The sequence below is a fragment of the Centruroides sculpturatus genome, unplaced genomic scaffold, assembly GCF_000671375.1.
Source record: "Centruroides sculpturatus isolate CEXI.00-Female unplaced genomic scaffold, Cexi_2.0 scaffold111, whole genome shotgun sequence".
NCBI classification, from domain to species: Eukaryota; Metazoa; Arthropoda; class Arachnida; order Scorpiones; family Buthidae; genus Centruroides; species Centruroides sculpturatus.
This window is the reverse complement of record NW_019384655.1, coordinates 44,154-56,938: the sequence shown is the minus strand read 5'-3', so window position 1 is coordinate 56,938 and position 12,785 is coordinate 44,154. Positions and strand designations below refer to the sequence as shown.

The 12,785-nt window shown below is 34.1% G+C and overlaps 1 protein-coding gene across 2 annotated transcripts; it reads left to right on the top strand.

Annotated features, from left to right (window-relative positions):
* The first annotated feature begins 5,704 nt into the window (after positions 1 to 5,704).
* On the top strand, positions 5,705 to 12,385 carry LOC111626390 (cytochrome P450 4C1-like). Of its 2 annotated transcripts, XM_023369748.1 has the most exons (12): positions 5,705 to 9,111; positions 9,177 to 9,289; positions 9,358 to 9,446; positions 9,516 to 9,594; positions 9,679 to 9,703; positions 9,774 to 9,843; positions 10,828 to 10,954; positions 11,018 to 11,209; positions 11,294 to 11,467; positions 11,542 to 11,608; positions 11,717 to 11,899; positions 11,976 to 12,385. In XM_023369748.1, the coding sequence occupies exons 1-12, from the start codon at positions 8,937 to 8,939 to the stop codon at positions 12,131 to 12,133; spliced, it is 1,452 nt and encodes a 483-aa protein (XP_023225516.1). In that variant the 5' UTR covers positions 5,705 to 8,936; the 3' UTR covers positions 12,134 to 12,385. The 2 variants fall into 2 exon arrangements, with proteins under 2 accessions (XP_023225516.1, XP_023225515.1); XM_023369747.1 differs by having other exon boundaries at positions 9,516 to 9,703.
* Positions 12,386 to 12,785: the final 400 nt, after the last annotated feature.

The window sequence follows — 12,785 nt, the reverse complement described above, 5'->3', positions numbered from 1 at the left end:
GAAAAGGAGAACAAGAAGACCAAAACACCCCTACCTAAAATAGGGGTAATGACAAGAAACATGGGTTCTAAAAATTTTTGGCTAATAAGAACCCACTAAACAAACAGTGTGTGAAAGTAACTCTCTCTAAACCTAAAAAAATCAGAGGCTCAGTCTATCAGTGAGTTCTCTGACTTCTCTGATGAAGAGACTAATAAGGAGGTGTCACCACCAACCTCTCCTCCAAAAGGAAATCAGCCGTAAAACTAAAGAGGGATACCTTCACGAAGAATGCTGCCTCAAACACATTACGTGTTTGAGGCAGCATTCTTCGTGAAGGTATCCCTCTTTAGTTTTACGGATTATAAAATAATCCAATGGAACTGTCGTGGTTTCCACAACAACTTCTCTGACATTAAACACTTGACATCATCTACCTCATCTCTCCGTGTGGCACTCCAGGAAACCCATCTAAAATCTGGAGAAAATATTTCTTTAAGAGATTCGATCTCTACTGCAAGGATGATGATATCCACAACCATGCCAGTGGAGGTGTGGCTATTGTCGTTTTAAATCACATCCCATCCTTGCCGGTACAAATAACAACTGATTTGCAAGCTGTGGCAGTCAGAATTTCTATTGGAGTAACTGTCACAGTTTGTTCTATTTACTTGCCAGCCGATGTCAGAGTCAATGAGGATGAATTGGATGCATTAGTTGAACACCTATTGCTTTTACTGGGTGATTTTAATGGCCAGATATTTTCATATACATTTGCCACTTGCCTGGTATTGTACAGGACATCATATACTTTAATTTACCCCAATGTGGGGCAGTCCAGACATCAACCGCCGATGCAGAGCCATCGAAACATCCATAGGCAATCGCCAACTATATTTATTTAATAGTAGAGAAGTGACATACTTCCATGCCCCAACAAGAGCATTCATTGCTGTTGATCTATCATTAGCAAGTTCAAACCTGTTTTCAGCATTTTCATGGGAAGTTGGATGTAATCCACTAGTGAAGATCTTATTGCTGTTCCTTCCCAACTTTGTTTCGTTGAGTTGTTTTCTTGTGTTTCACGACTCGATGTAATGAATCAGGTTCGTTGGAAAGCATACCTCCACACTCAAATTGAATATATTTACAGTTTATTTACAGTAGTAGAAAGTACAAGTTAGAAAACATAGTATATGTACAAGATGACCATGCGTGGTGAATTCACGTGCCAGGTTGGCGTCTGGGAACTAATAATCTTTGGAGAGACCTCAGTCAGCTTGTGGAGTCGGCTCAACTGCACGGTCGGTCCGGTCTCAGCACTAACCCGTCTCTGAGAAGATCAACAGAGGAGAACACACTTTCTTTACGCTCAGCGGGCTTCCCAAGTGCCTGAGAGTGTATCAGTCTCTTGCCCTTCTTTCTTTGACTCTCATTCGCCCCGCAATTTAAGGGATTTTGGAACGGGAACTTCCGACCAATCACAACCCTTTTTTATGCCCGAACAGCTTACACTCGGGTCCGCCATCATCCAATGAGAGTGAAGCTTACACAAACGTCCGCCACTTGTTTACGTTCGTTTGCTTACCATTACCGTCTGACTGCAGGTGGGTCCAATTAACAAAGCCGGTGCTTCCTTTGTTTACCCTTGTTTACAAGTCAATACTTTACAAGTGGTATTACCCGACCGCACGTGGGTCCAATTGACAAGGTCGCGCCTCTTTTGTCCCCACTCCGCTAAAAGGTCACTACTTTACACCACTCACTAGTGACCACTTCCCAATATTTTTAAAATATCAAGGCAGAGAAAGCTGTGAAACAGCCTGTTCATCATTCTGGAAACGTGAAATGGCCGATTGCCTTGCATTTTTTTCTTTGGCTGACATCACTGAGGAAATGGTGAATATTGCTGATATCAATGATTCAGTTGAAATTGTCACTTTCAGTATTATTCAGGCAGCTGAAAGAACAATGGGATAAACATCAACCAGATACCCAAAGCATCTGAAAACATGGTGAAACCAGAATTGCGAGGTAGCATTTAAAGCACAAAAGAAAGCATGGGGGATTTTTAGAAGATACCCCATTGCTACAAATTTGATAGCTTTTCAAAAAGCAATGGTAAATGCCAGAAGATTAAGAAGGCAAAGCCAAAGGGATTCTTGGAGGAAGTATGTTTCTAGCATAACATCTTCCACCAGCTCTAAAACAGTCTGGGATAAAATCACAAAATTAATGGGAAATATGCTTCTCACTCTCTGTCCATGCTAGAAAATAATGGCACAATAGTGAGCTATATGCATGGTATCGGTGATTTGTTGGGTGAAACGTTTTCGTCTTCATCCAACAATATTATGTATCCAAGGAATTTTCCGGTTTATAAAGCCAAAAGTGAAAAACAATATTTAAATTTTCATTCTTCATCTAATGAGGAATGTAATGTGCCATTCACTAGAATTGAATTAAATTCAGCGATCTCTTGCTCTGGGAATAGTGCTATAGGTCCAGATAAAATCCACTACAGCATGATTAAAAATCTGTCAAACAATTCCCTGTCAAACAATTCCTTGTAATCTCCTATGCCTGTTTAACAGAATATGGACAGAACATACTTTTCCTGACTCTTGGAGGCTATCGATCATTATTCCCATTTCCAAGCCAGGTAAAGACCACAAGAATCCCTCTAATTACAGACCAATCTCTCTGACAAGTTGCATGTGTAAACTCTTTGAGAGAATGGTAAACAGACGCCTGATGTTTTTCCTAGAGGAAAAGAACTATTTCTCACCACATCAGAGTGGATTTCGTAGGAACAGAAGTACCATGAACAACTTAGTAAATTTTGAAACATCTATTTGCGAAGCGTTTGTTAGACGACCGCGCTTAGTGTATGTGTTTTTTGATATAAAGAAGGCCTATGATCGCTGTTGGTGATATGGGATACTCCGTGATCTGTACGAATTCGGGTTATGGGGTAATCTGCCAATTTTTATGAAAAACTTATTACAGAATCGGAGATTTCAAGTCAGGATGGGCAATACACTATCTAGGCTCTTCTCACAAGAAGTAGGTGTTTCTCAAGGCTCTATTTTGAGTGTGACACTGTTCCTAATTAAAATTAATAGCATAGCTGTCTTCCTGCTAGTGTGAAAATATGTGGATGAGTTTCAGATCTCCTGCCAGTCTAGTAACATGAGTTTTATCCAGAGACAACTACAAACCTCCCAATAATACAAAATTGGACAGCATGCCGACTATTTAATAGAAAAAGCTTTTTATCATACAGGCATTAATTACCAATGACTGTCGTCAGACCGACAAGCGCTTTCTACGCTAATTATTTTCGTCTTCTTCAGGCTGTTAAAACGGTTAAATTCCTTTTTTTGATTACAAATAACTGATCGTTCCAAGTTTATTACTGTTTTGGAATGGAAGCAACAGTAGAACATAAAGTAGTTTTCAAACAAAAACACGTGCGGTTGTAATGCGCATGTGCTGTGCATTTCCAAATTGCGGAGCTAGATATGTTGGTTTAGAGAATTATACAAACTGATTCACAAAGGGGGCAAATCAAGTGTGGGGGTGTTGCAAGGATTTAGTATGTTGGTAAGGAGGGCCTCCCAAATGTATATAATAATTCTGTTATTGCACTGTCTTATTATGGCACCTCGTCACTTTTTTTTCCTACAAACCTCCCTAAATCTCATATACGATTGGTCCAAGCGTTACACTTAACGCAGAGAAGACCTTATGCATCCACTTTTGTTGAAGGCGTGGTTTGCACCTGGATCCAGAAATTTTCCTGAATGGGGATAAAATCCCAATGGTGAATGATGCAGTTTTTTGGGTGTTTCTTTTGACCAAAAACTGACATTCTTGCCACACTTGCGCAACCTGAAAAGTAGATGTTTAAAATCTTTGAATTTTTTAAAGGTATTATGCTGCTCATCCTGGGGAGCAGACAAATGTTCTATGCTCAAGATTTATAGGGCCCTTGTCCGCTCAAAGCTGGATTACGAATGCATTGTTTATGGCTCTGCGCGAGAGTCTACTCTTTGGATGCTGGATCTAATCTACCATCAAGCTTTGCGTTTGTGCACCGGTGCATTTCGAACTTCTCCTGTCCTTAGTTTGTATGTGGATGCTTATGAGATTACACTATCCTTCAGGATAGAACAGTTGTCTCGTTTTTACTACATCGAACAGAAATCTCTGAATAGACTTTCAGTTGAAAAGATTATTTGCAGCTCGGACAAGTAGTGTCCCTACATTCGACATAAAAATGGAGAATGTAAGCAGCACGATTGACCTGGACACAAGCAACATCTCATAAGTTGAGTTTAATAGTATTTCACCTTGGTCAACCTGAGTATTAGATGTTGACTTAAGCTTATAGCAGTTTCTCAAGGAAACCACGCCAGACTACGTCTACAGACAGCACTTTGCAGAAATTTAACATTGTGATAGGAATTTAATTCTTACATACACTGATTGATCGAAATTGGATAACTATGTTGGCTTAGCCTTTGTTTGCCAAAATGAAATTGTGGCAGAACAAATAGCACCAAACTCTTTTGTTTTTTCTGCAGAGTTGCAGGCTATTTATTTAGCCCTGAAGTATATAAATAGGAAAGGTCATTGTTTGCTGCGTGATTTACACTGACTCAGTTAGTGCATTTCAGGCTTTGATCTCGTATGAACCTAGTTCTCACTCTGTAGTGATTGAAATTCATAATTGATATGTCATCTTACGAGGAATCTCTCTATAAAATTTTGTTGGGTCCCAGGCCACATTGGTATAAGAGGGAATGAAGAAGCTGACACAGCTGCAAAGGCAGCTAGTTTTTCACAGCATGCAATGCCTATTGAAGGAAGTGATTTGAAGCTAGTAGTTAAAAAAACGACTAGCAGAGAGATGACAAAATATGTGGAATGCACAAATTCACAATAAACTACATGAGATCAAACCAATGATAGAAAATTTGACACGTAATAAACAGTATGAGAGGAGATCTGAAGTAATTCTTATTCGCTTAAGAATTGGGTATACTCGATTGACTCAATACCTTTTGAAGGGTGAAGACCAGCCATTATGCCAACATTGCAACTGTACTGTGCAGTCGACCCCCCCCTATAACGTGGGTTCCTATAACAGAAATTCCTATAACGTAGCGAAAAAATTGTAGCAGTATTCGTATAAAGTGACTCGTAAAACGTCATTGCCGACTCCTGTCGCGACAAGATTGGTCGAATCTGGACCAATAGTGAATGAGCAGCCGAACTACTTTCCGCCACCCAGCGCCACGCTACGGAGAGTTTAGGCTAGTAAGTTGAGTTTATTATTGTCTGTACAGTATGTAAATTAGGTACCGTTATTCTAATACAGCTCTAATTTTACACATTTCTTGTGAAAGAAACATTTCTTATTCAACGGCCATAAAAATTATTTATATTAATGATGTCTCCAAAGGTCAAGTTATTTTTCTGCAAAAAATTCATTATTAGAAATAGCGGCCGGCTTTTCGTGCGCTGTTCCATGATGAAAACAAGCTTGAGCAACGGTGTAGTCGAAAGGTGCACACTCGGTAAGTAATCCTACAATTTTTTGTTTATAGCATAGTTTATATGGATTATTTCCAAAAAATTATACATGTTTTGGAAATGTTGAGTGGAATTAGTCTAGAATCTGTTAATTTTATAGAAGAAAACCTTTCAAACAGCCTTAGTCCGTAAACTTCACACGTGTTGGGCTGTGATTGACTCATGTATTTAATGATTCCTACAACATAAAATTCGAATAACGGAACGTATTTAAGCATTATAGGGGGGTCTACTGTAATTGTTAAACACACACTATGCAATTGCATTGCCTCTGAGAGGATTCGTAGACAGCATTTTGGAAATGCAAGTTTTAAACAGATTCTGGGCCAGAGTCCAAATCTTGATAAATTATTGAACTTTTTGAAAGTCACTAATTATTATAAAGAAATTTATTTATTTGTTTATATATATAAACTTGTTAGTATGTACATGTGTACTGTTATATCTTTTTGTTATTGGTTTTATTATTTATTATTTTATTTATTTATTTATATTTAATATTTTACACATATATATATACATTTATTCATTAGATTTTATAGTATTACCGTTTGACATGGCGCAGCTTGGCCTATGTGGCCCTTGCGCCAATAAACCCTAACTAACCTAACCTAACCTAGGCCATTTTTGAACGACTTGTGCCATCAGGAAAACTTTGATTTGGACAAGAAATCACTCCTAAAGGCCGTCTGAATTTATGTAAAGGTTTTGGTGGTGGAGTTTCCAAGTTTAATGCAAAATTTGATAGCATAATGTTGCTTCATAAAATGATCCATTGTGCTGTGTTAGATTAAACTGAAAACGGGATTCACAGGAATAAACTTTACATTACCAGCAACTTAGAGATAAATGAGACCGGATGAATTTTGAAGCTAACATCCCTTGCCACCTAGTGCCGCAGGTTAGAACTAGCTATGGTGTATCGTCGTGTTATGAAAAAATTGGTCGCATTATTTATCTAATGCGACCAATAACTCTGCACTGTACTCTCAGAGGGTGAAAGTATTTTCATGTATTTATTATTGATACCACTTATTCTTGTAGTATGAAAACTGTTCTTTAATCTTTCAGTAACTTTTTCCTTTATTTTAATGATGAACTTAATTGATTTCAGTTTACACAATTTAAAATAAATGATAGTTTGAAGCACTGCTAATTTGAGATTCTGGGCTCGTTTAATTGACGAGCACTTTGCTCTTGTGGCTAAAGCTAGATGCTATATGTCAGTCAAAACTCAGCATGCTGTGCTAGTAACTTGATTTAGTTACCTTTTTTCAAATTTTGAAAATTTTGTTTAATGAGAGAGAGTTCATTATTGTAATCATTGATGAATGTGTGATTTGTATCTCTGATTAATGCACAAATTTTTCAATATGCATGAAGTCATTACAACTTTTAAATGTTGAACAAGTATTTTTGATAATCAAGTATTTTAATCGATGGAAGCAGTTTTTTAATAAATCTATTGCTTGATCCATCACAACTCTGATAGAACTGTGTTCCTGTTTAAAGCGTTATGTTTAACACTGAGATTGCAATAAACTTTATATGGCACAATTAAAAATGTATCCAATGGATATGTTGAATTTAAATAATAGTGAATTTTAATATGTTGAAGATTCATTCAAAAACATGTTGTAAATAGATCTTTGGTACCAAATACAAGAATCATTAGCTCTACCAAGTTAATTAACAAATGCATCAATAATTTGCATTTCACTACCACACATTATTTGCAACAGGGTAGAATGCTCTTTCTCTGTTGTAATAACTCTTAACTAATTTCCTTTGGTGTTTTCATGTACAGTACATGTGAGTTCCATCCACACACCCAATTATTGTAGGCAATGAAACAGTGCATAATTATTCAAATTTATGAACTATTTTCTTCAAGTTATAAGTTGATCATTGAATATAATTGTCAATTACGCCACACATTTTTTACAGAAGTCTATAAAAACTGCATAGTCATGATTTTTCTTTACACCAAACCTATCTCCAATACCTCTGAATCACTCTTGATTAGCACGAAGCCAAATACACAGTACTTAGTAATATCTGTTTTGTTGGTGAAATAGGAGGTAGACCTTTCTTTTCTTCTATTTCTCAGTTTGAGTTTATTAATTTAATGATTTCCAAGAAAAAAATAAATTTGTGGGTGAGATGAGACGTAAAAACACCCTTAGAATACGAATTACTATTTCTTCAACATAACTGTTTATTTTTGTCACTGAAAATTATCAGGTTCATTTGAAATCGCAGATACTGATGATTAAATTTCTATGCTTTCTTTAATTATTTCGTTCTAATTTTTAAAAATAAGACTGATTTCTAAAACAGGAATTTGCAAAGAAGTAACAGTATCTATCTTCCTTCAGCAAAAAATGATTGTGAAGTATCGTGCAGCAACATGCTGTGACTGCTGCTTATGATGCTATTAATGCTACATTTTTGCTGAATTAAAAACTGATGACATTTTTTAATGGTACATAATTAGAAAACCATTGATCTGCTTATTTATCATATGCCATACAGAAGCACCAAATATATTGAGTGTTTTCACTGAAAATTGATTTTTTTGCAAACATTATAAGGAATAAGGACTTGCACTGTATATGAAAATCGCTGTTTTAAACAGTAACATTAATTTTGTATAGTTAAAGGAAGTGGATCACGTTAGGATTATCATTTTTACTGAATTATTTTACAACTTGAACTTGAATTTATTATATACTGAGTATATAAATAAATTTTATTTATTACATATTTAGCTATTTCCTGATTCTGGCCTTCGTCGTTGTAGATATAGTTAACAATTATTCATATATAAATTAAAGTTTTGTTTAAACTATGAAAAATTTAATATACATGCAATTAGGACTGGTTTAAGACTAGTCTATTGCACAGTAGAACATTCCTGTCTCATGGGAATTAGAGTCCGTTCTCGGATTAACCACAACATTATAGAATATAAATATAGTACATTAATTAAGAGTAGTAAACTAAATTCTGATTATTGTAAGTCTACTTCCTTATCTTCAGTGTAAGAGATAAAATGTTTAAAGGTTATACATATAATATAAACTGTTGTCTATGAATAACTTATTATATTAACACATGACTCTTTTGAAAAATATTCAAAAATTGTGTCTAAAAATTATTTTAACTTAGAATATAATGTTTTTCATTTAAAAAGTACATTATAATTTTAAAATGTTGAATGATAAGAGAGAAACTTTGACTTATGAACTGATAAATAACTTGTCTGTGTATTATCAATCGCATTATCTAACTTTGAATGACAAATATTTATATTCTAGTGTAAAGATCAGTCTTGTATTAGTCTTCACTCAAAGATGTTTACAGCAGTATTTATAATAATTATAACTTCAGTTTTCTTTATGATATTTAAATCCTGGAGAGAGACATCTCAATTAAAACAATGCAACTTACCAATACTTAGACTTCCACCATTATGGAAAATGTTTATTTTGTGTTTGTTGAAAAATAAGGATTTTAATTTTCGACACTGTAAGTAATCCTTTTATTGAGAAATATTTTGAATGTGTTGATAAGAGAAAATTTTAATTATCTAGGGCTGTTTCAATTAGTATACGCTCATTGTCGTATGTACGATAGAGAGAGATTGTTTGCTTACAATACAGGAGGATTAACAATTGTTCGTCTATTTAAACCAGAACATGTAGAGGTAGGTAGAGATTTTGTTTTATAAATTTCTACATGTACCTTACATAGAATTCTGTTTATTAATTAAAGACGATCATAAACAACAATGTTTTGTTGGAGAAAGCCAATGTAATTAGTGACATATTTCGACCTTGGTTAGGAAACGGATTAATTATCAGGTATGAGAAATAGTGATTGTCTGTATTTCTAAGATATTAGATGCAAATGTCATTAAATCTTTGAACTAGCTCTGGACAGAAATGGAAAAACAGGAGAAAACTGTTAACCCAAGCATTTCACTTTAAAATACTTGAAGATTTCTGCCCGGTATTTAATAAACATTCCTTTCTTTTAATTGATAAACTGAAGCATTTTCAAAGTTCAATTGTGAATATTTTTCCTTTGATGAAGTTATGTACCTTAGACATTATTGGAGGTAAATTGTTTTTACCATTGTTTTAATGAGCTTTTATTGTTTGTAATGATGAGTTATGTTGAAATTATAGAAACTGCAATGGGTGTAGAAATAAATGCTCAGCAAAATGAAGAGTCTGAATATGTTAAATCGATAGGAAAGTAAGTCAATTTTCATAATGTTATACAGGCATTCCTTGGTTAAAATAACTCATTTCTGAAAATCACACATTCTGCGAGAAACATTAACTGGGAATCTATTTAACCTGATTTTAAATGGGAAAACCTATATAATTAATTCCAGTTCAATACCACCAATCAATCAATAATATACCATGTTAAAATGTATAATACTAAAATTAGTCGTTCTGTTTATGAAAGAATTATTAACTATGTTATTTAAGAGTTGCTTTACATGCAGTAACAGAACAAGTACTGTACATTATGTTTACGATATGGCACGGAAAATAACGTATAGTAATAAAGACACTAAGAAAAATCATGCAAATAAAATTTCACAATAAAAAGAGAAAAATAAATTGCAAACATTTTCTAAAATGTCTTTGTCACATTTATAAATTGTAGATTTAATTGATAATTTGTGTGGCTTACTGAGAGAGGAAACTTGATATGATGCCATGACCTGATCAAGCAATAACCAAGATTCAATCGTTAATAGTGATGAAAACATTTACATGCGATTTTGATGTCTTACTAATTGTATTGGAATGGTTGGTTGGTTGGATGAATTGATACAATGATACATTTGTGCGATCTGCCAAGGGAGATCTCTCAGACGATTTTCAAAACGAAACTTTTAGATGTGGGAAGAAAACCCAAATAAGTTAACTTGAAGAGCAAACACGTGATTTCAATGTTCTGTGTTTTTGCCATTGTCTGGTTTATGTTCGAATATAACACTTATCTAAAGCTTCCCTTTGTTAAAATGTTATAGTCAATAAGTTTTTATGTGAAAACAGACTGATAAACATAGCAATGAGAGAGAAGTTTTAAGTTTTATATAATTTTGGCATTAAAATAAAAGATGTTCTACCACAAAAATGTTAACTGGAGTGGCTTTCTGCAAGGTATGCCTGTATTTTTTGTTTTAATATTTTGCAAGTGTTTATGATTTCATTTTTATAGGATACAAGAATTGATCTTCAGGAGAATGATGTATCCATGGTTATGGTCTGATTTTGTGTTCAACTTAACAACATCCGGACGAGAATTCAACCGATTGGTGAACATCGTTCACAACTTCACTAGAAAAGTAATTAGCTTCCAACTGAAAAATTTTCAAGTTTTCTGAATTTGACAGAGATTATCTCTACAGGTGATAACAGAGAAAAAGAAGATTTTTCAACAGACTGCATACGAAGTAGAAATACAAAGCGAGAAAGAAAATATTTATTTTAAAAGTAAGAAGCGAATGGCATTTCTTGATCTCCTGCTATATTACCATTTTAAAGAAAAAAGCTTAACAGAAGTAGATATTAGGGAGGAAGTGGATACTTTTATGTTTGCGGTATAATATACTTCAAAAATCAAGAAATGAATTAAGAAATAATAGGCAAAATATAATTTGTAATGAAATATATATTGAATATAGGGTCAAGATACTACAGCTTCTGCTATAAATTGGGCTCTTTACAATCTTGGTTTGTATCAAGACATACAAAATAGAGCATACGAAGAGATTCTGCGTGTTTTCGGTGAAGATAAAGAGAGAGACATAACTGCAAAAGACATCAGAGAGTTGAAATATCTTGAGTGTGTTCTTAAGGTGGTGTTATATTTTATTTTAAAGTTGTGTGTTACTTGTTATATATTAAGTTTTTTTTAAAAATATTTTCTAAGGAATCGCTTAGAATTTATCCTTCAGTTCCTATCATTGCCAGAAGCCACAGAACAGATTTTCGTTTAAGTAGGGTTGTATTTTAATTTTCACAAGACGTGCTGAAACTTAGATTTAACTTTATGTTTAGTTTCTATGTTTAAAAAATTTTCAATTTGAATTACAACAATTTTAAAGATGAAAATATGAAGATTCCCGGAGGGGCATTAATCACAATCGAAATTTTTGCCATGCATCATGATCCAGAGACATTTCCTGATCCTGAAATATTCAATCCAGAGCGTTTTGTTCCAGAAAACTGCAAAAGTAGACATAATTTTGCATACATCCCGTTTTCTGCAGGACCAAGAAACTGTCTTGGTAAGTAAAGAAAGAAGAATTCTTATTTTATCAATATTTGACCAGTATTTTGGTTAAATGAAATAACATTTTATAGGTCAGAAGTTTGCAATGATGGAAGAGAAAATCATCATTGCAAATATTTTACGTCACTTCCGCTTATACTCTATGGATCCACGAGATAAAATCATAGAATGTGGAGAAATTGTACTTCGACCCCTTACAGAAGTTAGAATGAAATTTGTCGAAAGATGATGGAAGAAATTTTTATTGTATTAATTTCACAAGTGGCCTACTATCTTTTAGTTGATTGGGCATTGTTTTCTATAAGTCCTCAACCATGTTGTCTGATTCTATGATAACTAAAACTTATATCTAAATTAATCATAATTTGGCAAAAACTATCCATCTGATAAGTGGAACTAAAGTTGAGAGTGTGGATTATTGCACACCAAGTGAAAACTGACTGGACATGAAGCATAGGCCTACGACCGCTTCAAAAACCATTGAGAGTTCTTGACACAAGTATGTAAATTTATCATCGAATATTGGTTCAATATGTATTCAAAGTAAGAATTATTATATTAGTAAGAAAAGCAAACATATAGAACCTTACTTATTGAAATTCTTTCCCTTCTATGCATTGGGCATATGTATTTACTATTATGTCTGTCTGCTCAGGGCTGATGGACCCAAACAACTCCAGTTTCATCAATATAAAAAAAATTTTTCATAAAAAAACTTGACATTTTGCTGTTCGTCAATCCAATGACGGTGTTGGTAGGCAAAGCCTAAATGGTCAATTATGTTTGCATTTGTTAAGTTTTGTTTCTGGGCAGCTCTTCTCCCTTGGTAGATTAGATTCTCTTAGTCTAATAATATAATAAAATATTCTTAATAAAGTTTT

Excerpts from the sequence above, each read along its gene's own strand:
- LOC111626390 (XM_023369747.1), top strand. The coding sequence starts at position 8,937 with ATGTTTACAGCAGTATTTATAATAATTATAACTTCAGTTTTCTTTATG. Across the intron at positions 11,609-11,716 it reads CAGAACAGATTTTCGTTTAA|ATGAAAATATGAAGATTCCC; the intron begins GTAGGGTTGTAT and ends ACAATTTTAAAG. Across the intron at positions 11,900-11,975 it reads AGGACCAAGAAACTGTCTTG|GTCAGAAGTTTGCAATGATG; the intron begins GTAAGTAAAGAA and ends AACATTTTATAG.